Source organism: Hyla sarda, chromosome 11 (assembly GCF_029499605.1).
Source record: "Hyla sarda isolate aHylSar1 chromosome 11, aHylSar1.hap1, whole genome shotgun sequence".
NCBI lineage: Eukaryota > Metazoa > Chordata > Amphibia > Anura > Hylidae > Hyla > Hyla sarda.
In genome coordinates this window covers 49,679,697-49,703,472 of record NC_079199.1, presented here as the reverse complement: position 1 = coordinate 49,703,472, position 23,776 = coordinate 49,679,697, and the positions used below count along the sequence as shown (strand labels likewise).

At 43.2% G+C, this 23,776-nt stretch overlaps 1 protein-coding gene across 16 annotated transcripts in view; it reads left to right on the top strand.

Moving 5' to 3' along the window:
• The window catches only part of CEP170B (centrosomal protein 170B), a 162,604-nt gene that overhangs the window by 121,213 nt on the left and 17,615 nt on the right, over positions 1–23,776 (top strand). For 7 of the 16 annotated variants that reach the window (XM_056546565.1, XM_056546564.1, XM_056546566.1 and 4 more), the window contains exons 10-15: positions 1,990–2,169; positions 2,258–2,393; positions 3,074–4,783; positions 9,278–9,515; positions 18,038–18,127; positions 18,949–19,108. In XM_056546565.1, the coding sequence (XP_056402540.1) occupies positions 1,990–2,169; positions 2,258–2,393; positions 3,074–4,783; positions 9,278–9,515; positions 18,038–18,127; positions 18,949–19,108 (2,514 nt within the window). The remainder of the gene's footprint in view (positions 1–1,989; positions 2,170–2,257; positions 2,394–3,073; positions 4,784–9,277; positions 9,516–18,037; positions 18,128–18,948; positions 19,109–23,776) is intronic. The other 9 variants (XM_056546575.1, XM_056546573.1, XM_056546576.1 and 6 more) reach the window with 6 other exon arrangements.

The following is a 23,776-nucleotide window of genomic DNA, read 5'->3' as shown; positions in this document are numbered from 1 at the left end:
AAAGGAAGCACCAACATGTAAAAACCTGGATGTAGTCATTTGATATACTTTTTTACTTTTGTAATGTCAGCCTACTGCTTCTCTTTAGTATAGGGGGTGTTATGGTCTCTATTGGTATATGATAAAAGAAGCTATAAAGAAAGAACCTAAAATGACTTCATAGTTACCAATTTGGTTATCTAAGTTATTGGCCATGCAAAAATGATATTCTGATATCTTGTTAATTGTTTAATTGATATACAGGGTGGGCCATTTATATGGATATACCTTAATAAAATGGGAATGGTTGTGATATTAACTTCCTGTTTATGGCACATTAGTATATGTGAGGGGGGAAACTTTTCAAGATCGGTGGTGACCATGGTGGCCATTTTGAAGTTGGCCATTTTGAATCCAACTTTTGTTTTTTCAATAGGAAGAGGGTCATGTGAACTTATTGAGAATTTCACAAGAAAAACAACGATGTGCTTGATTTTTATGTAACTTTATTCTATTTATATGGATACACCTTAATAAAATGGGAATGGTTGGTGATATTAACTTCCTGCTTGTGGCACATTAGTATATGTGAGGAGGGAAACTTTTCAAGATGGGTGGTGACCATGGCGGCTATTTTCAAGTCGGCCATTTTTAATCCAACTTTAGTTTTTTCAATAGGAATAGGGTCATGTGACACATGAAACTTATTGGGAATTTCACAAGAAAAACAATGATGTGCTTGGTTTTAACGTAACTTTATTCTTTCATGAGTTATTTACAAGTTTCTGACCACTTATAAAATGTGTTCAATGTGCTGCCCATTGTGTTGGATTGTCAATGCAACCCTCTTCTCCCACTCTTCACACACTGATAGCAACACCACAGGAGAAATGCTAGCACAGGCTTCCAGTATCCGTAGTTTCAGGTGCTGCACATCCCATATATTCACAGCATAGACAATTGCCTTCAGATAACCCCAAAGATAAAAGTCTAAGGGGGTCAGATCGGGAGACCTTGTGGGCCATTCAACTGGCCCACAACGACCAATACACTTTCCAGGAAACTGTTCATCTAGGAATGCTCGGACCTGACACCCATAATGTGGTGGTGCACCATCTTGCTGGAAAAATTCAGGGAATGTGCCAGCTTCAGTGCATAAAGAGGGAAACACATAATCATGTAGCAATTTTACATATCCAGTGGCCTTGAGGTTTCCATTGATGAAGAATTGTCCCACTATCTTTGTACTCCATATACCACACCATACCATCAATTTTTGTGTTCCAACAGTCTTGGAGGGATCTATCCAATGTGAGTTAGTGTCAGACCAATAGCGGTGGTTTTGTTTGTATACTTCACCATTCACATAAAAGTTTGCCTCATCGCTGAAAAAAATCTTCTGTGTACGCTGAGGGTCCTGTTCCAATTTTTGGTTTGTCCGTTCTGCAGCACCTGAAACTATGGATACTGGAAGCCTGTGCTAGCATTTCTCCTGTGGTGTTGCTATCAGTGTGTGAAGAGTGGAAGAAGAGGGTTGCATTGACAATCCAACACAATGGGCAGCACATTGAACACATTTTATAAGTGATCAGAAACTTGTAAATAACTCATGAAAGAATAAAGTTACGTTAAAACCAAGCACATCATTGTTTTTCTTGTGAAATTCCCAATAAGTTTCATGTGTCACATGACCCTATTCCTATTGAAAAAACTAAAGTTGGATTAAAAATGGCCGACTTGAAAATAGCCGCCATGGTCACCACCCATCTTGAAAAGTTTCCCTCCTCACATATACTAATGTGCCACAAGCAGGAAGTTAATATCACCAACCATTCCCATTTTATTAAGGTGTATCCATATAAATAGACCACCCTGTATAAGGCCTATTTAAGGAATGTTGTCCTATAGATACAGGTAACTAAAAAATGATCCCTGTATAGCCATCTGGTTTAGGATAAATCAAGGATGATAAAGATAATGTGTATAAATATCCTTTATTTCCACTTGTAGGTGTTTGGAGTCTTTGAACCCGATGAGTATTCCAAAATTTCTTCTGCAATTTACAGACCAGTCATTAAATTAGAAAAGGAAGAATCTTCCCTAAATGAGAACAGTGTGAGTCACACAACGACAATTCTATCAACAAGTCACTCTGTTAAAATGAATAGTGCTCCTCAGGCTGATGTTCAGGTAAGTTCAGTGAGCCATCTGTCACTGGTTCTTGTCAAAGATGAATGACCCTTGCAGTTGTTAAAACTGGAATTGTAATTGTTTGCAGGCTGAAAAATCATCTGCCTCAAGTAGAAGTGGACAGAAATGGGTTTCAAGATGGGCAAGTCTTGCCGACAGCTATCCAGATGCTTCACCAACCTCTCCATTAGATGGGCAAAAAATTGGATTAATGTCAAATGATGGTAATGAGTGACCTCCAAAATAAGACAAATTTTATGACTTGATAAGTATACAAACCATTTTGCGAAATTTTAAAATTTTGAAAAGATCTAATGAATTATTGATTCCTAGAATATTTAATGAATTGGCTTAAATAATTACGTATTATTGGAAAGATCACTCAGAGCTTAAGAACAAAGGCGATGGTAACTCGGGTAATCAAAGCCCCTCTGCCACATAAATAAGTATTATAAAAGAGAAACTGGGGGAGATTTATCAAAACCTGTCCAGAGGAAATGCCGTTGTGCAGAGGAATCAGATGGCTTCTTTAATTTTTGAGAGTAATCTAATTGGTTGCTATGGGCAACTCAGCAACTTTTCCTCTGGGCAGGTTTTGATAAATCTCCCCCACTGTATGGTAAGTTGGGAGCCGAGTGAATGTATTTGTGATCCAAGACTTCCAAGTTAATGGAAGCTCCATTAATATCTATAGTTATAAAGACATTTACCAATATAGAAGTCAGTCAATACTGTTATATGTTAAATTGTCCTGAAATCTTAGATAGCATGTTTGTTTTTTTTACAAGATTTACTAGCATAGATACTGGAAATAAAACTTCAGAAGGTTCATAACAAAGTATACAACCTTTTAAAATTATTTGTACTTGTATTCACCAATGGATTGGCTCCCCTATCTTCCTAGATTTTGACAATGCTGAGAATATCATTGAAGGAGACCCTGCTTTCCCTTCAAGGACAAGACGACTTCTTCCTCAAATACCACCAAATGACAAATCTGAAAGTCCAACACCAGCTATTTTGGTCTGTGCCGACTCTTACTCAGAAATTTCTCAGAAAACATTGATCGAAAATGAAGTCAAAACAGTGCCCTCAGATTCAAGCAGTCTACTTTTTATACAAGAAGATTTGGATCCAGACAGTCTCAGCGATGCAAGCAAGTCTGATGATGGTATTCTGTCTAGCAGAAAGTCTAACCCACCGTCAACTGCTCCTAGAAGTGGGTGGCGGAGAGAGGACGTTAGTACCCAAGAACGAAGTGTCGAAAGAATGAATAAGCTTTCTAATGAACCAAAGTCTACTAGCTTTTATGTTGAAAATGACAGTGAGATGGAAAATCATTCCTATACAAATTCCATATTACCCAATGTAGAGATGCACAAACCATATAAAAGTCATGAAATCCAAGTAAAACCAAAAGGAAGCCAACTAACCACGCAAGAAGCCTCAATTATTACAAAAATAGATAACCAGGTATTAAAAAAAGAAAATGGAACAGCCAGAGATTCGTTTGTTAGGCAAGAAAGTTTTACCAAAGAAAAATCCAGTTGCAACATTTCTCCCAACAAACTTCCCCACATCTCAACCCACCCCTTGCTTAAGGATATGAATGTTACAAAGTCAAATACTGACTACAGTCGAGAAACACAACAGATTCTTAAAGAAACTGAAAATGCCTTGGCTGCTCTTGAAGCTAAACTTTTTTCTCAGAATAATCTAGATGATATAGAAAATACTCCATGTCCACCAGATGATTCCTTGTCTGGAGATTCTGATGTAGATACAGCAAGCACAGTCAGTCTGGTTAGCGACAAGAATGTACCGAGTCATCCTCAAAAGAGCAGAGTCATGGGCCTTCATAAGGAAAAGTCTTCTTCGACATCTTCGATACAAGATCAATACGGTCAGCCCAGTGCCCGACAGAGACTCTCTGAAAAACGGAGAACAGGTCCTGCTGATGGTGGTAGCAGGAGAGATGTAGCCAAAAAGTTTGAAATGAAACGCAGCTCTGGAACACGTGGTTCCTTGGATTTCACAGATGAAGAAAGAGGTTCTAGTCTTCCTTACATATCCATTCCTGACACTGTATCCTCAGATTATGAAAATTCTTCCTCTAGAAATCTCTCAAGAAGGAGACCCTTTGCTCAATCAACCAAAGAAGATACAAGTAGAATATCTTCAAATGCTCAAAAAGTCCAGCAAGTTCTTACCCGATCAAACAGCCTATCAACACCCAGGCCTACAAGGGCATCTAAGCTACGTCGCGCTCGTCTTGGGGAATCATCTGATAATGAAAGTGCAGATGCTGAAAGGTTGAATATAAGTTCCGAAGCGTCTTCATCAGCCAAAAGTAGCAGTGAATCAAAAAAGCTCTCCCGTCTTGACATTTTGGCCATGCCAAGAAAGAGGACTGGCTCATTCAATGTACCAAGCGACTCCGAAACTTCCTCTACACGTACTGGGTTTTCAGGACGTAGTATTGATAACAGCTATACAAGTCGAAAACCAATCATGGCAGAAATTAAACAACCTATCAAAAAACCATTGACACCTACACCCAAACAGCCACTAACTAGGGCTCGATCTGGAAGTGTAAAGTATTCTTCTTCTTCCTGTAAGTTTTTCTGGTTTTCTTTTTCTATGTACATGTTTGCCATGATGATCTGTACTTGAAGATGATCTGCAGTGTATTCCCTATGAAAGTGTATTCCCTTTTAAGTGTTCTTAAAACACTGCAGCATTTTCCTTGTTTTCTTCCTGGAAACATGAGTAAATTGACGACTGGGTGTTACCATTTTGCTAGGTAGTGCCATCAGTGTCACCTGAATTAGTATTGCCTACTTGTTGATTTATTTATACATTTCCATGAGGAATAGCATAGCAAAATTCTAAGATCAAAAATTGCTCCAGAATTGTTAATGTTTCAACAAGGTTAAACTAAATTGTATTTCTTGATATGTTGTATACACTGATTCATCTTTCTTTTTGAGAATATTTTTAAGGAGTTCTATTGTTTATAGTTATTAAAATTGTTGGCTCTGTCTGGATAAAAAATGGCCCAAAACAAGAAGTTCTAGGAATACAGAAAAAAAAATCATGTATTCAAATGAATTGGTTTTTCCTTCCCTCTGGGTAGCGCACTAACATTTTTTATTCCAAAATCTGTAACTTAAGCACTGATTTTATTTTAATACCTTTCCTATCAGAACATTAACACTTACATTTAAAGGGGAACTACCAAGAGATGTAGTAACGTTCTACTTATCCCAGTCCAATCCTATCAGGGATTGAAGTCTCAGACCACCTGTGGGATGAACCCGTCTGATCATTGTGTCTGTGCTTTGTAATGTAAAGGGAGTATCCCAGATTAAGACCTATTTTCTCCCTACAGGATATGTCATCAGCATCTGGTTGATGGGGTTCCAAACACTAAGAGGCAGTGCCATAATGAGTGAATGGAGTAGAGTAAAAGCATTCACACTGGTGCTGCACTTACAAAGGAGGACAAGGGACCTCCATTCTTGTGATCGGTAACCTGATGCTGATCACCTAACCTGCAAATAGGTTATAGGTTTTAATTTTTGGATAAACCCTTAAACTGCCCCAACAATAGCTGTTGGCCATATGATCAGTAGGTCAATAGGGATTAAGAATAAGGCAATAACAGTAACTTATTCCTTTGTGAACAAATGATTTCACATGCCCCAATAGCATTTTCTGTAGGGGAAGAGTCAGCAGCCCTTCCATACATAAAATGTGGTCTGAACCTATGGATTTCATTCAAATATCTCATGGATGGCCACAGAGTCTCATCGTTAAGACCTAAGCTGACAAAATACAGACTTAAAGGGGTACTCCGCCCCAGACATGTTATCCCCTATCTAAAGGATAGGGGATAAGATGTCTGATTGCGGGGTCCTGCCACTGGGGACCCACGCGGTCTCAACAGCGGCACCCCGCCGTCATCACTACAGAGCACACTGGCTCTATGCGGAATGACGGGGCAATGCAGGGACGGAGAATTGTGACGTCACGTCCTGTCCACTCAATAAAAGTCTATCAGAGGGGGCATTGCGATTGTCACACCCTCTCCAGTAGACTTGTATTAAGGGGCGGTGCAGTGACATCACAATACTCCGTCCCCTACATCGCCCCGTCATCACGCACAGAGCCAGGTTGCTCTGTAGTGATGACAGTGGGGTGCCGCTGCAGAGATCACGGTGTTCCCAAACGGCGTGACCCCGCAATCCGACATCTTATTCCCTAACCTTTGGATAGGGGTTAAAATGTCTGGAGTGGCGTATCCTTTTAAGAAGTGTTGTCATAGGGTCATCCAGTAGGCACAGAAGGTATTCTCATAAGTGGCCTGTAATGACTGGAATGCAATCATTACATTTTTCCTTCACCTTAGAGGGGCTTTAATATGGATCTTTTGGTAGTTCTTCTTTAAGACAATGACCAATATGTATAAGTTTCCCAGGGTATCTATGTATGCTTGAATGAGATGCCGCAAATATTATCATTTGAAGGGGTTGTCTAGCCACAAACATTTATCACCCATTTACTGGATCAATGTTGGAATAGTGTGGATCTGTTTGCTCAGATCCCCCACCGATGACTGAAAGCGGGGACCCTGCGCTTCCCTTATCCATCTGTGCATTAAAGAGGAATATGAAAGGAGCGGTGGTTGAGCATGGGAGTAACAGTTACAGCTCAGTGGATCCATTTCCATCCAGTGGAAAGGTGATATATGTTTTTGGTTGGATTATCTCTTTAACAACTTTGTAGGCAATATTCTTAAAATTAGCATTTTTTTCTAATGATATATTTGTGGAATATAGATTAAATTGTGTGTGTTTTTTTCCCCACTCTGCTACATAGATACCTTTTGTCTTTTGCAGACCTGTAACTGTTTCCATTGTTTTCTAAAAAAAAAAAAAAAATATAGGGGAATTATCCATCTCTAAGCTATAGCAAAGCTTCAGACCCCGCCAAATACTTGTTTTATGCCAGTATATATTTGTCTACAAAATGTGTAAATTGAAAACACCAATGCTTCCCATTTTAATATCCCTGAAAAGGCTGCAGAATAGGTGTAATTCATAGCCTCTATAACCAATGATAAAAATGCTACCGGGCCCCCTGCCTACCATTTATTATGCTGGTGTTTTTTTTTAAGTGGCAGCAGAGCCTTCGGTACGCCTGGTACCTCTACTTCTGCTCTAGTAACGCCCCAGCATACAATGAAACTAAAACAATAGAAACATATATATGGTCTGCAGATTATTACCATTAAATCCTTAATCATGTTTTCTCCGAAGGGCTAAATTTACAATGCTTGGCTTAGGTCATTTTACTGGTTTTACAGAATTAAAGGGTTACTCCGGTGCTCCAGCGTTCTAAATATTTTGTGCAGAACTATCGGAGCCGTAGGCCGTTTCGTGAAATCACGGCCATGCCCATTGTGATGTCACGCCACGCCCCCTTCATTCATGTCAGAGGGAGAGGTCGTGTCGACTGACATCCCTCTTCCTATAGGCATGAATGGAGGGGGCATGGCGTGACGACATGAGGGGAGTAGCTGTGATGTCACGACCACTGCCCAGGAACCCAGTGTTTGTTTAGAACGCTGGGTGCTGCGGGAGATCACGGGGGCCCCAGCAGCCGGACCCCTGCGATCTGACATCTTATTTCCTATCCTTTGGATAGGGGATAAGATGTCTAGCAGCAGAGTACCCATTTAATGCCCACTTAGAAGTGCATGTTTTGTAAACCTAGCCCTAAGTTGCAAACAAACATTCTTGTCTATATTTTTCTGTGTTTAATAATTGTCAACTGATTTTCTATTGGACCAAAATACAAGTTGCAATACAAGTTATTAAGATATCTATATCTACATACCAATCGTAATCTCATGAACCTCGGTCACATATCAGTCCAAATATTAACTAAAAATGTCCATGGTGCTTTTAAAGGGCGGGTACAACTTTGAAACCAATTTTGATTGGTCCAGTAGATCTGAAAAATAAGCAACTTTGCAAATGGTCATCTTCAGAGTTCAGCAAACTTACAGTATATAGGCTCGTAGTGAACCTCGTGGCTCGGCTGCTGATTACTTTAGTCTGCATAAATAAGTTCAGCTTTCCAAGTGCTCCAGTTGCCTGGAAAAGGTTGATACAGTCCTAGGAGACCTAAGATTCCCATCCCGGACTTGTCCAGGCAACCAGAGCCCTTAGAAAACTGAACTAATTTATGCAGACTAAAGTCCTCAATGACCAAGCCGCGAGGTTCGCTACGAGCCAATATACTGTAAGTTCGCTCAACTCTAGTCTTCTTGATTAGACCTTTTCTACAATGTTTTATCTATAGCTATCAACTTTATGGTAACTGACTACAACTAAAATGCTGAATAGTCTAATCCTGACATCATGCCCTCTTCCATCTTTCACCTACTTCTTAGTGAGACACAGATGTTGCACATGCCACTTCATTGTCTTAAAACAGAACAGTACCTTAAAGTACTGTGTGCATCGCTGCTCACTCAAGTGCAAGATGTAGGTGACAGGTGTCAGCATCAGACTACACAAGTTTTGCAGTCTGTTACTATGGAAAGGATTTTTATATTTGCAATTTATTATTTTAGGTGCACTGAAAAATATTCATAGCCTTTAATATCACATGTGGGTTCCTTATGGACGAATGCACTCATCATCAATATTTAGGCCCATGAATTTATTATGTAATTTAGCAAAGTGACAAAAATGTCCTAGTCTGGGAAAATCTTTTGCTGTTCAGAGTAGGAAATCCACCAAATTGGACTCATTTTTTGGAAACTTAATGAGCACTTGGAGCATTTTTCATTTTTTGAAACTTAATTCATCCCTACAATAAAACATTCATGGTACTTCATCTGAAGCTATGGTTAAAACATGCAGGGAGTAAGAATGTTAAACATGAGGGTCATTGCTCACATAACTACTCTACCATAAAGCAACTTGTATATTGGCCATTATGAATCCACAGTATTCCTTCCTATCTCACTGGTGCTAGAAAGTATTGATCTATTTGACTTTCTCTCTTTCTCTCTGAAACCAATTCATTTTATAAGCTTCAAGACGGAGGCAGCAGGGTTCAGATTATATTTCTACATCTGAGGAGGAATATGGCTCTAATCACAGTACTCCTAAACACAAACGATCCCATAATTCAACAGCCACCCAGACTCCCCGGACACACAATGCGTCTGTCCGCCAGAGGCAGAGCACTCTTCAGGATGATGATGATGAAGACCAAGATGTCTACAATAACTTCATGGCCCAGTCAGAAGAAATAGCTGAAATTGCCAGGTGAGTACTCACTAAATAAACTTGGTAAACACACTGTTGCTCCAAGACAAGGCCAACCATCTAAAGTGTATAGATTCTCCTGACTCCAGATGGTCGAGGGAAGAAGAATTAAAGTATGTTGGATTTAAATATGCCCCATCTTTGTCCCCTTGGAAGATAAGACACTGCCGGAGGAGTATAGAATTTACCAATTTCCCTTTTCCCATTGAAAAAAAAAAAAATGCATTCTTAACAAAGTGTTTACATGTATGGGGAAAGGGGGGATAGCTTTCAGGCAAAAAAGCGCTTGTCCCACCACTGTATAGGGTGTATGAATGTCTCTTAAGTGTCTTTAGAGTTATTCTATATTAGAGAGGACCAATCACTTCGATCCCCATTTTTAATAGTGATAACGATAAACAATTACATACTACTGCCTTGAGCGATCTCTTTTATCAGCACGCAAATGCCAAGCCAGATGTTCCCAATATCCCCTGCGGCGAACACATTCCCAACATGCCCGACGCAAGAGTGATACAGAGCAATCTTGCATTATCCAGCGAGTTGCACTGTCTCTGTAGTCTAGTTACTGAATGTGATCTCCTTCTGTTGTCTCCCTTATCTCTTCCCTCTCCTGTCTTCTTCTGTTCACTGCTGGCAACTCTGCTGTCTTGTTTCTTCTGGCTCTATACATAAAGACAAAATGGAGCCTGACACATGTGACACGCACCTCATATGCACCACCAGAAGAAGAGAAAAAAATCCCTAGTTGGGAATGTGTTTTTTATTCCTTTTTCTTTCACGTTTTCAGGTGGGGACTCAGGAACTGCGGCTCACTGTTTCCCCATTGCGATTGAGGGGGCACAGACATTGCGTTTATGCGCTGTTAACCCCCTCTCGCCAACGGTCAGCGCCTGGGGTTGTACATCATGGGTCCGGTTCCCCCTATTTCCCTGCTCGCCTCGCTCGCACATGGTACCTCGGCGATATGCAGGTAACAGAAGGCTGACTGAAGACTTCACAGAAGACTCCATTAGGTAAGTTCTTCTGACCAGGTGAGTATATTTTTTTTCTTCCTTTAGGTGCTGACTTGCAACCTCTGGAGACCCTAATTTTTTGGCCCACCTTTCAGGATCTAAGGGGCTGGCCTGTATTGGGGCTCTATCTTTATTCAAGCAGGGACGAGCAATGGCATTTTGGGCAGGAAGGGGTTACCTTATTACTTTATTTTAACTACGTGTGTGTGTATTTTTATACTATGTGGCTGTCAGCCGCAGCGCTTACTATGCGGCTGACAGCCGCGGCGTTTGTACTGTTCGGCGCACGGAGCGCCGACTTACTTTCGGCAGCAGACAGCTGCCGGCGGACTTGTGTATCGCCCTCTCACTTCCCCGCGGGCGCAGACGCGACTGACATGTGCGCCCGGGGCACGGAGCAGGTGCCATTCCTATTCTTCTTCACGGTGGCCGGGTCGCTATAGCTACGCCCACAGGGCCACCGGAGCTTACTGGGGGCGCGAATCGCCCTCCAATCAGCGCCGTGCGCGCAATTTTCGGGGGCAGAGGCCAATTAGACAGTGCCCCTGCTCCAGGCACGCCCCTCTATGGCTATTGGCTGGCCTGTTTCTCCCTCTCTTTCACTCAGAGCGGAGTTCTCCTCACAGCAGCTGCCACAGGGGACACTGACTTGGGTGAGAGAGTTCTTTTTTCATTATGTCCGTACCCAGAACTGTTCCTCCCTCTAAACAGACAACTGGAGCATTAGTTTCCTATTTTGTCTGTAAGAACTGTAATCCCAAAATGACTGGTTCTGCTGAACCCACTTGCTCTGCCTGCTCCTCTGCTGCCCCAGACCCCATGGTACCCCCGGATGCTCTTTCAGTTCTGGTGGATTCAGCCCCCCTTTAGCCTGGGTTTCTTCCCTATCCCACTAAATGGCTGACTTGACTCAAGTCCCCCGTTCGGTGGCTGAGGCCTCCTGTGACGTGGTATCTGCCTTGAAGAAGTCTGCCCTGCGCCGCCCCTCTAAAGGGACCCGCTCCTCTTCACATACCTCACGCTCTCAAAAGCGTACTAAGGGGGCATCATCTGACTCTTCCACTGAGTCTTCACTTAGACATGGGCGCTCCCCTCGTGGGTCCTGCCCCTCCGGGTCTGGTCACAAACATCACTCCTCCAGAGGACGTTCCCGCAGTCGCCACTCTGCCTCGCCAGAGCCGCGTATCCGGTCAGGGTGTCCCCCTCCAGGGCTGCCTCCACTCGTTCACATTCTCCTGGTGAACTGGCGGATGAGGCATTCGAATCTGCATCTGACTCTGAGGACCGCTTGGATTCAGTTGAAACGGTTTACTCATTGGTTGCGGCCATAAGAGACACCTTTCACTTAGAGGACCCAGGATCTTCGGACGTGACTCCTGAAGTATCCTTTCATCGTGCTAAACTGGCACCTCAAAGGTTCAGCTCTCACGCTGAATTTGACACCCTTCTGGAATCTGCATGGAAACATCCAGACAAGAGGTTCCCGGGAATGAAGGTGGTTCAGGTGCGTTACCCATTCGACAAGGACCTTGTTTCTAAGGTGGTTTCTCCTCCCTCGGTGGATCCACCAATTTCCCGCCTCTCTAAGGCTACCACACTGCCACTGGCAGATGCGCCTGCTTTTAAGGACCCGACGGACAAGAAGGTGGAGTCCTTAGCGGAGTTTGCCTCTGAAGCAGCAGGCTCTTCTCTTCTTCCCACCTTCGCCTCGGCTTGGGTGTCCAAAGCCCTATTGTTGTGGTGCTCAAAGATCCGTCAGGGTATCCAGGTGGGATCCCCCCAGAGGATCTGTCTGCTATGCAGTCAGCCCGTTGTGCTGCCTTTGCTGTGGGTCACCTAGCGGCCATCTGCCGTTCCATGTGGCTTAAGGCTTGGGATGCGGATGCCGCTTAAAAAAGGTCTCTCTCACCGAGCTTCCTTTTACTGGTGCCCGTCTTTTTGGCAAGCGACTTGATGAGAATATTTCCGAGGCGACGGGGGGTAAGAGTTCCTTGTTGCCTCAAAATAAGGCTCGCTCTACTTCCCAGAGGAAGTCATCTTCCTTTCGGTCCTTTCGGACTTTTGGCCCCAATAAGGGGTCGGGGCAGGCGCCTTCGCGGGACAAGAAGGCTCCCTCGTTCCGGGCACGCCCATCTTGGAAGTTGGACACCAACTGTTCCGGCCGTTTTGCGGCCAAATCGGGCAACCGCAAACCCACTTCCGCATGAAGTGATGCCCCCACCCGCAGATTTTTCTTGGGTGGGAGGTTGTCTCTTATTTTTTCGAGACATCTGGACCACACACATTCAGGACTCTTGGGTCAGGGACGTGGTGTCCGACGGATACCGAATCGAGTTTGCCTCCCTCCCGAGGGATCGTTTTTTTCAGTCCCGGGCTCCCCGGTCTCCTCTGGTGAAGCAGTTTCAGAGGGATCTCCGGTCCCTGCTTCTCCAGGGAGTTATTGTCCCCGTTCCTCCAAGGGAACGTTTTCGGGGTTTCTATTCCAATATTTTTGTGGTTCCCAAGAAGGGCGGTTCGGTGCGGCCAAACCTGGACCTCAAGCGTCTCAACTGTCCTCTTCTCATCCGCCACTTTTGAATGGAATTCCTCCGTTCGGTAGTGGCATCCATGGAACAAGGGGAATTTCTTTCTTCGCTGGACATCAAAGATGCCTACCTCCATGTTCCAATATTTCCTGGCCATCAACGGTACCTCCGTTTTGTGGTTCCAGAGGGGCATTTTCAATTCGTAGCCCTCCCCTTTGGTCTGGCCACTGCTCCTCGGGTCTTTACCAAGATCCTTGCGCCAGTGATAGCCCTTTTGCGGTCGAGGGGAGTCTCAGTAATCCCTTACCTAGACGACCTTCTCATCAAGGCTCCCACCAGAGTCCAGACCCTGGAGAATGTGGATCTCACCCTCCAGACCCTGGATCGCTTCGGGTGGATGGTAAACAGGGACAAGTCTGTCCTTTCTCCCACTCAGTCTCTGATCTTCCTGGGACTTCAATTCAACACGGCCTCTGCCCGGATTTGCCTTCCGCCGGACAAACGTCTGACTCTCCTGTCAGGAGTCTGCTCCCTTCGGGCCCAGGTCCCAGTTTCCATCCGCGTTTGCATGGAAGTCTTGGGTCGGATGGCAGCGGCCATGGAGGCTGTACCCTTTGCCCAGTTTCATTACCCTCCCCTTCAACTGGCGATTCTCTCTCGATGGGACAGATCTCCTCTGTCTCTTGATCGCAAGATTGCTCTCCCTTGTCGGATACTTCAGTCTCTGCTCTGGTGGCTCCGCTCCCCCCTTCTTCTTCAGGGACGATCATTTCTACCCCTCCACTGGCAGGTGGTTACAACTGATGCCAGTCTGTCAGGCTGGGGCGGTGTGTTCAGGGACTGGACGGTTCAAGGCCTCTGGTCTCCCCGGGAAGCTCTTCTTCCGATAAACATCTTGGAACTGAGGGCGATTCTTCTTTACCTTCTTCATTGGGAGTCCCTGTTTCAGCCCCGCCCTGTCCGCGTCCAGTCGGACAACGCCACGGCCGTGGCGTACATAAATCGGCAAGGCGGCACTCGTATCTCGCCAGTCATGGCCGAGGTGATGAAGATTCTCATCTGGGCGGAAAACAAGTTTCCGGCCATTTCGGCGATTCACATTCCGGGCGTGTGCAACTGGGAAGCGGACTTCCTCAGCCGGTCCACGGCTGACCCCGGCGAGTGGTCTTTGCATCCGGAGGTCTTCGCCCAGATCTGCGACATCTGGGGCATTCCAGACGTGGACCTCTTCGCGTCTCGGCACAATCGGAAGATCCTTCCGTTTGTGGCGAAGTCCCGGGACCCCCTGGCGCTAGCTGTGGACGCCCTAGTGATTCCTTGGATAGGGTTTGCTCTGCCCTATCTGTTTCCTCCCCTTCCGCTCCTTCCTAGGAGGCGAAGAAGGAAAATTTGACCCCTACAGAGGCGCTGCTAGTTCCAGAGTAATGTAGATGCCAACCAGAGGTATTGGTAAAAAACACCGGAGTGGTTTATTAGAGCATAAGAGGACAATGAAGTACACAGATGACACATTTCGGGGGAGCCACCCCCTTCCTCAGATCAGTCACTGATCTGAGGAAGGGGGTGGCTCCCCCGAAACACGTGTCAGGTTTCGTCCCTTTCTATTCTTTTCCAGCGTCCTCTGGCTTCTAATTCTCATGTCCGGACCTTTCTTCAAGGAGTGGCGCATGCTTCCCCTCCTTATCAGTCACCTTCTCCCCCTTGGGACTTGAATCTGGTTCTGGGGGTCCTCCAAGGTGAACCTTTTGAACCCCTTAGGGAGGTGTCCCTGCGCCTCCTTTCTTGAAAAGTGGCGTTTCTTGTTGCTATCACCTCCATTCGGAGAGTGTCTGAATTGGCAGCTCTCTTCTTCCGTTCTCCGTTTCTGGTGATTCATCAGGACAAGGTTGTCTTCTGGCCAGATCCTTCCTTTTTGCCTAAGGTTGTTTCGGCCTTTCATCTCAATGAGGACATTGTTCTTCCGTCCTTCTGTCCCGCTCCTTCTCATCGTAAGGAGCATTTACTCCACAAACTGGATGTGGTTCGGGCTGTTAGGTCTTACCTCTCTATCACTTCTTCGTTTCGTCAGTGTGATTCCTTTTTCGTCCTTACGGAAGGTCGTCGCAAGGGACAACCTGCTTCCAAGGCCACCATTTCTCAGTGGATCCGGTCTGCCATTTCGGAAGCCTATCGCTGTAGGGGGAAGGTTCCTCCCTTCAGGGTTGTGGCTCATTCTACCCGTTCTGTTGGGGCATCCTGGGCTCTCCAGAACAAGGCCTCGGCCTCGCAGATTTGCAAGGCGGCTACTTGGTCGTCTTTGCACACTTTCTCGAGGTTCTACCGGGTTCATACCTTCGCATCGGCTGATGGTAGTCTGGGCCGTAAAGTGCTGCAGGCGGCAGTGGAACAGCCGTCTACCTAACTGATTATCTGCCCACCCAAGGGACGGCTTTGGTACGTCCCACGGTCTGTGTCCCCCAATGGAGCCGATAGAGAAAATCAGATTTTTTAACACTTACCTTAAAATCTCTTTCTCAAAGGATCCATTGGGGGACACAGCTCCCACCCTTTTGGGTTTCTCTTTGGTTTTCTGTCCGAGGGTGTGTTCAGTTATATTTTTTCTTCTGGTTCTCGGACAGTTCGTGTTTTTTCCTTGACCTGTCGGTCCTCTCCTATTGCGCTGGTACTAAACTGATTAGCTCAGGGCCTGGAGGTGGGTATATCCTGCTGGGAGGAGCCGACTTTTTTTGTTGCCATAGTGTCATACCTCCTAGAGACAGCAGCATACACCCATGGTCTGTGTCCCCCAATGGATCCTTCGAGAAAGCGATTTTACGGTAAGTGTTGCAAAAGGAGATTTTTTATCAACTGACTCACATGATTCCGATCGACAAACTGAAAGCAGTGCCAATATATATATTTAAGTTAAGCAAAAAAAGCAGCACATCCGTATAGATAGAAAAAATATATATAAAATGTGCACGCCGTCACAGGGGTACTGGTTAGGAGCCCCAACTTTAGGTAGTAGTAGAAAAGACAACAGCACACAAGATGTAGTCCAATGTAGAAAAGTGGATTTATTCCATAAAACAGCAAGCAAACAGAAAGCTATGTTTCGGTAGTCTCACACCACCTGAAGATTGTGGTGTGAGACTACCGAAACGTAACTTTCTGTTTGCTTGCTGTTTTATGGAATAAATCCACTTTGCTACATTGGACTACATCGTGTGTGCTGCGGTCTTTTCTACTATATATATATAGATATATATAGATATATATATATATATAGATATATATAATATTGCCCTAATTTAAAGAGAAATATCTATATTAATTATAGATTCCCATTACCTTTTATAGATGTTGATCTCATATTGGGAAGTCTTTTAGGTGGGTTATTTTCTAAGGCCGGATTCACACATGCAATATGGACATATTTTTACACTCATTATGGCTGAGAGTATTTTTATGGCTATGATTTGCAACAAAAGAAAAAAATAATCCCAAACAGTCCATACAACTATAGTATACACACCCCATACCACCAGGTGTTTCAGGCAATTAAAATGAAAATTTTTTTGCCATCACAACCAGTTTGAAGAGGCCTTTATACTTCCACTCCAATATAAGGAAAAATGATTATTAAACTTAAATCAGCAAATAACTAATACAGATAAAACAAGTCCTTACATATCAAAGTTAGAAACAGCTGCTGGCAGCAATTAATTACTTTGCATGTTGAGTACAGAAGCTTCTTCATTCTCTTGTATAATATGCAAAACATGTACATACCTTATTGTTGAGAGGTGATGCTTGACAGCCAATTGACGTATGCCCAGAGTAATTGTAATACATGGGTTTTACCAGTGAAATGGTTCAAACATGTGTGCCACATATCGTCAATATCTGTGGCTTTGTTTATTACTGTGGCTACCAGTTACAATAGTTCAGTAAATGTCCATTGGTTATATAAATATTGTAACCTGAGGGATCACTGTAATGTCTATGAACCACGATTGATAAAACAGTTTACCTTTAAAACAGTTTATTCTTTAACTGATCTATAATTTGAGCTATATTTTTGGGATCCAATATTTGGGACTCCCTAAACCAGTACTTAGTAGGGCTAGTCTCAGTGCTGATAATAATAATTATTTGTTTTATATCACCCCTGATATTTCATAAGGGTAAAATGCCTAACACAGATGCAAGTACAGTGAACATGAGACAGTAAATGACAGACTGATATAGGGGAAGAGAGGGCTTACTGTCTACACTGGGGGGGGGTTTAAGAGAGGATGACAGCTGGTCATCTTTGAGGCATTAGGGGAGCCATTGCCCACGGTGCAGTGCCAGCAGGGTTAGTGTAGGTTGCAGGTTGCTGTTGAAAGTCTCGATGACAGGTGAGAGCTGAATATGTTGTGCTAATGAGTTCCAGTGTATGGGAGAAACACAGGAGAAGTCTTAGAGATGGTTGTGTGAGGTGTGGCCCAAGGGCGAGCACAGGTGGAGCCCTTGAGATGACCAGAGGTTATGTGAGGGGCAGTTTAGGGAGATTAGGTCAGAGATGTATAGATGGAACAGGTTGTAGATGGCTTGAATGTCATGGTGAAAAGTTTAAACTGAATTTGTTGGGCAATTGGTAACAAGTAATGGGATTGGCAAAGGGGAGAGGCACAGGAAAAACGAGGAGACAGGTGTATTAGTCAGCCAGCAGAGTTGATTACGGCATGTACCAGTAGTTTAGTTAAGTCATAGTTGAGGAATGAGAGTATTCAAGAAATGTTTTTGGGGTGAAGGTGGCAGAAGGTGGTAAGAATCTGAACGTGTGGTTTGAAAGAGTGCAGAATCGATGGTGACCCCAGAATCGATGGTGACCCCAAAGCAATGGAATTGTGGGACCGGGGAGAGAGTGAAGTTGTTGACCATGATTGATAGATCCGGTAAGGAGGGTGGAAAGAGATGAGGGAAAGATAATGAATTCCGTTTTCTCCATGTTGAGTTTTAGGAGGCGGCAGGAGAAGAAGGAAGATATAGTTGACAGACACTCTGGGATCCTGGATAGGAGGCAGGTGACATCTGAACCGGAGAGGTAGATTTGAGTGTCATAAGCATACCTGGTGGTACTTAAAGGGGTATTCCGGTGGAAAACCTTTTATTTTAAATCAACTGGTGCCAGAAAGTTAAACAGATTTGTAAATGACTTCTATTAAAAAATCTTTACCATTCCAGTATGTTTTAGCAGCTGTATGCTACAGAGGAAATTCTTTTTGAATTTTCTTTTTTGTCTTGTCCACAGTGTTCTCTGCTGACACCTGATGCTTGTATCAGGAATTGTCCAGAACAGAAAATCACCATTGCAAACCTATGCTGCTCTGGACAGTTCCTGACACGGACAGAGGTGTCATCAGAGAGCACTGTGGACAAGACAAAAAAGAAAATTCTAAAAGAAAATAATTTCCTCTGTAGCATAGAGCTGCTAAAAAGTACTGTAATGGTAAAGATGTTTTAATATAGAGGTCATTTACAAATCTGTTTAACTTTCTGGCACCAGTTGATTTAAAAAAAAGTGTTTTCCACCGGAGTACCCATTTAAAGCTATGGGGTTCTGTGATCTGACCCAGGCTAAAACTATACTAATTGTGATGAAGTGATGACCATGCATGACCTCATGTGCACGATGTACCAGCAATGGGACAGTAATGATCAACAAAGTCTATTTAAAAAAAAATAAAAAATATTGGTGATGATGGTGCCATAGTACTTGGCATGAAGTAAAGAGACAGAGATTGACCGCAGATTAAGCAGTGCATCACACATCAGGTCATTTCATTTTTATCACTTCTCATTCATCATGAGATATTATAATACATGGCTAAAACTTTTTTTTATCTTTTTTTTGTTTCCCCAAAGGTTGAGTCAAACCCTGGTAAATGATGTGGCGAGCTTGGCTAAAGAGATACATGATGTGGCTGGAGATGGGGATTCTCAGAGCTCTTCAGGAACAGGACACAGCACCTCTATAAGTTCTGTACCAAACACACCAGCCTCTATCATATCCACAAGAGAAGAGGTGAGAATTTTCTTATTCAATATTTGTGACTGCTGTCCCTCACAGTGTTAATTCTTTGCATGTATGAAGGTAAAGGTATGGAATCTGTGGAATGTGCTTTAGGATTGCATATGGGATTATCAGGTTTAAGAGCAATACTTGTTAAGATATGGTTGCAGGAATGTAATCTGTGTCTAGGTATAAAGTTGACAATTTTACACCCCTACAGTGCTCCGTGTTCATGTGTGTATGTATTTTATTCCTTCATTTATGCACTTGCACTTTTTTTTTTTTGGGGGGGTGACTGAAAACCCTCAACTGGAATCCATTGCAGATTACAGATGATTATTGATTTTCACAATATCATGGCATTCCTTTGATTTTGGAGGATTTTTCCAAAAAGAATTGAACAACCCCTTTACAGCTGGGCTCATACCACGCTTAGGCTCCACATTGCCGGTATACAGGCAAAAGGTATGCCAACATATACTGCGGTGGACCCTTAACTTCAATATACCAACCTAGTCCACTAGTGACCTATGTATGGTCTGTTTTTAGGAAATGTACTTTTCTTTGTGGGGAAAGCGTGGTCTACTGCATTTATGAGTCGAGGAAAAAAAATGATACATTTAGGAAGTAGACCGAACTAAATTGCTGGAACAGGAAGCAGTCCCATAATGTCCAATGTCCAAAGCTTTACATTCACACAGGGGGGTTTACAGTGAGTTTCCTGCTTCAAGTTTGAGTTGCGGCAAATTTTCTGCGGCAGCGCAAACTGCTAGCGGGAAACTCACCGTAAACCCACGCCTGTGTGAATGTACCCTAAAAACACTACATTACACTACACTAACACATAATAAAGGGTAAAATACTACATATACACCACCTTACACTGCCCCCCCCCCCCAACAAAAATAAAAACTTATCGTATGGCAGTGTTTCCAAGATGGAGGCTCCAGCTGTTGCAAAACAACAACTCCCAGCATTTCTGGACAGCTACTGAGTGTCCAGGCATGCTGGGATTTTAGCAACAGCCTGAGGCACCCTTTTTGGGAATCACTGGCTTAGAATACCCCTATGTCCACCCCTATGCAATCCCTAATTTAGTCCTCAAATGCGCAAGGCACTCTCTCACTTCGGAGCCCTGTCATATTTCAAGGAAACAGTTTAGGGCCACATATGGGGTATTTCCGTACATTCGGGAGCAATTGCACTACAAATTTTGGGGGGATTTTTCTCCTTTTACCCCTTATGAAAAGGAAAATGATGGGTCTACACCAACCTTTTAGTGTAAAAAATTTTTAACATTTACACTAACATGCTGGGGTTGCCCCATACTTTTTTATTTTCACAAGAGGTAAAAGGAAAAAAAGACCCCCAAAATTTGGAACACAATTTATGGAAATACCCCATATGTGGGCGTAAAATGCTCTGCGGACGCACAAGGCTCAGGAGTGAGAGCGTACTATGTACATTTGAGGCCTAAATTGGTGATTTTCACAGGGGTGACTGATTTTACAGCAGTTCTGACATAAATGCAAAAAATTAATAAATACCCACGTGTGACCCCATTTTGCAAACTGTACCCCTCACGGAACGTAACAAGGGGTTTAGTGAGCCTTAACACCCCACAGGTGACAAATTTTTGTTAACGTTGGATGGGAAAATATATATTTTTTTTAAACTAAAATGCTGGAGTCACGCTAAATTTTTCATTTTCACAAGGGAAAACTAGGACAAAAAGCCCCCAAAATTTGTAAGAACATACCCCATATGTGGATGTAAAGTGCTCTGCTGTCGCACTACAATGCTCAGAAGAGAGTGTGCGCCATTGGGCTTTTGGAGACAAAATTTGTCCAGAATTGAAGTCGCTTCAATTCAATTGAAGTCGGTTTACAAAGCCCCCATAGTGCCAGAACAATGGACCCCCCCCCACATGGTACCCCATTTTGGAAACTACACCCCTCACGTAATGTAATAAGGAGTACATTGACCATTTACACCCCACAGGTGTCTGACGGAAAATGAAAAATGTAATTTTTAATTTGCACAGCCCACTGTTCAAAAGATCTGTCAAACTCCAATGTGGTGTAAATACTCACTGCACCCCTTATTAAATTCTGTGAGGGGGGTAGTTTCCAAAATGGGGTCACATGTGGGAGGGTCCACTGTTCTGGCACCACAGGGGGCTTTCTAAATGCACATGGCCCCTGACTTCCATTCCAAACATTCTCTCTCCAAAAGCTTACTGGTGATCCTCCTCTTCTGAGCATTGTAGTTTGCCCGCAGAGCACTTTACATCCACATATTTCCATACTCAGAAGAAATGGGGTTAAACATTTTGGGGGGCATTTTCTCCTATTACCCCTTATAAAAATTAAACATTTTGGGAATAATCTGCATTTTAGTGAAAAAAAAATATTTTTTTCATTTACACATCCGACTTTAACAAAAAGTCGTCAAACACCTGTGGGATGTTAAGGCTCACTGTACCCCTTGTTACGTTCCTTGAGGGGTTTTGTTTCCAAAATAGGCCATGTGGTTTTATTTTTGTTTGCGGTGCTGGCACCATAGGGGTTTCCTAAATGCGACATGCTCCCCAAAAACCATTTCAGCAAAATTTGCTTTTCAAAAGCCAAATATGACTCCTTCTATTCTGAACATTGTAGTTCGCCCACAGAGCATTTTACATCCTAACATGGGGTATTTCCATGTTCAGAAGAGATGGGGTTACAAATTTTGGGAGACCTTTTCTCCCATTACCCTTTGTAAAAATTTAAAATTTGGGGAAAAAACTGCACTTTAGTGAAAAATTTTTTTTTTCATTTACATATCCGACTTTAATCCGACGTCAATCACCTGTGGGGTGTTAAGGCTCACTGTACTGCTTGTTACGTTCTTTGAGGGGTGTTATTTCCAAAATAGTATGTGTTTTTTTTTTTTTTTTTTTTTGCTGTTATGGAACCATAGGGGCTTCCTAAATGTGACATGCCCCCCCCCAAAACCATTTCAGCAAAATTCACTCTCCAAAATCCCATTGTTGTTCCTTCCCTTCTGAGCCCTCTACTGCACCCACTGAACACTTTACATACACATATGAGTTATTTCCTTACTCGAGAGAAATGGGGATACAAATCGTGCAGGGCTTTGAAGCCCTCTCATGTCTTCCAAAAGTAAAAATATCAACTTTATGATGCCAACATAAAGTAGACATATTGTATATAAAATGTATTTGGAATGTCTATTTTCCTTACAAGCAGAGAGCTTCAAAGTTAGAAAAATGCAAAATTTTTTAATTTTTCATGAAATTTTGGAATTTTTCACCAAGAAATTATGCAAGTATCGACCAAAATTTACTACTATGTTAAAGTAGAATATGCCATGAAAAAACTATCTCTAATCAAATTCATAAGTAAAAGCATCCCAGAGTTATTAATACTTAAAGGGGTTCTCCGGTGCTTACATATCTTTTCCCCTATCCAAAGGATAGGAGATAAGATGCCTGATCGCGGGAGTCCCGCCGCTGGGGACCCCCGTGATCTTGCACCTGGCACCCCATTTATAATCAGTCCCCGGAGCTGGTTCGCTCCGGGTCTGATTACAGGCGACCACCGGGCCGGCCTCATGTGACGTGGCATTGCATTGATGGGAATGCAGTCCACGTTTAATTCTACCAAAATAATGAACATGTTCATTCATCTGCCGGATCAATTGCAGCCTCGGAATTTTCTGCCATTGAAATTTTGCAGTGCGAATGGGTCCATGGCAGGCCCAATCACACTGATGTTATGGTTCATACAGCAAAATTCAGAAGCGCAATTCCGTGGTGTGAACATACCCTAAAAAGGAAAACAGGTGGTGGCACACTGGTAAACACTGTAATAGAGTATGCAGCAGATTTTATGGCTCGCAATTGCTGGTGAACTAGTTCACTGGTGAAGGATTTTCAAGGAGGTGGTCTATAACCAGGACCTCGCTCTCATACAATGAATGAGAAGAATACAAATGATCAATACTCTTCTTGCACAGGGACCTTCTATCAGCAATACTTATTCCAATGAGATTTCGGTACCCACCAAAGAAAGGGTGTCTCATTGCTAAAAAAGTAGACCTAGCTGAAATCCCTGTATAATTAAAAGAATGGGGGCTCGGAAAACCTAATTGACAGTTCTTGCCTCTAAGTTTTGCTTGTTACTGAAGTTGGGGGAGGTCAACACTTATAAGGTCATCACACATTTTTCTGTTGAAGAGCAGAATAATGGGGAAAAAAATGTCTAATTCTTTCCCATAGTAAACTGCAACGTGCCAGCAGAATGAGTCATGGGCACAGCGGTGTGTTCATGTATACTAGAATTATAGCTTACCGTTCCTGTGTGCCGACTACACCCTGCATGTCATGGCTATTTTAATACTATGTTTCGTCTAGTGAAACCACACGTGACATGTCCGGCTGCCAGTTGCAGAATGAGCTGCAAATAATAGATTTTATTTAAAGGTCCTGTAAAAATAGCTGAATCATTATATATAATATATTCCCATACAAGTCATAGCTTTCATTAACTTGCATCTACTTTATGCAATTGTTTGTAGGTGTGATGAGTGTTGTAAGATAATAGTAGTGTTTTCTACCATCATGTAGAGCCTTACACCCTCCTTATATATGGAGCTCATTTTGTCAGCTAAAACCTG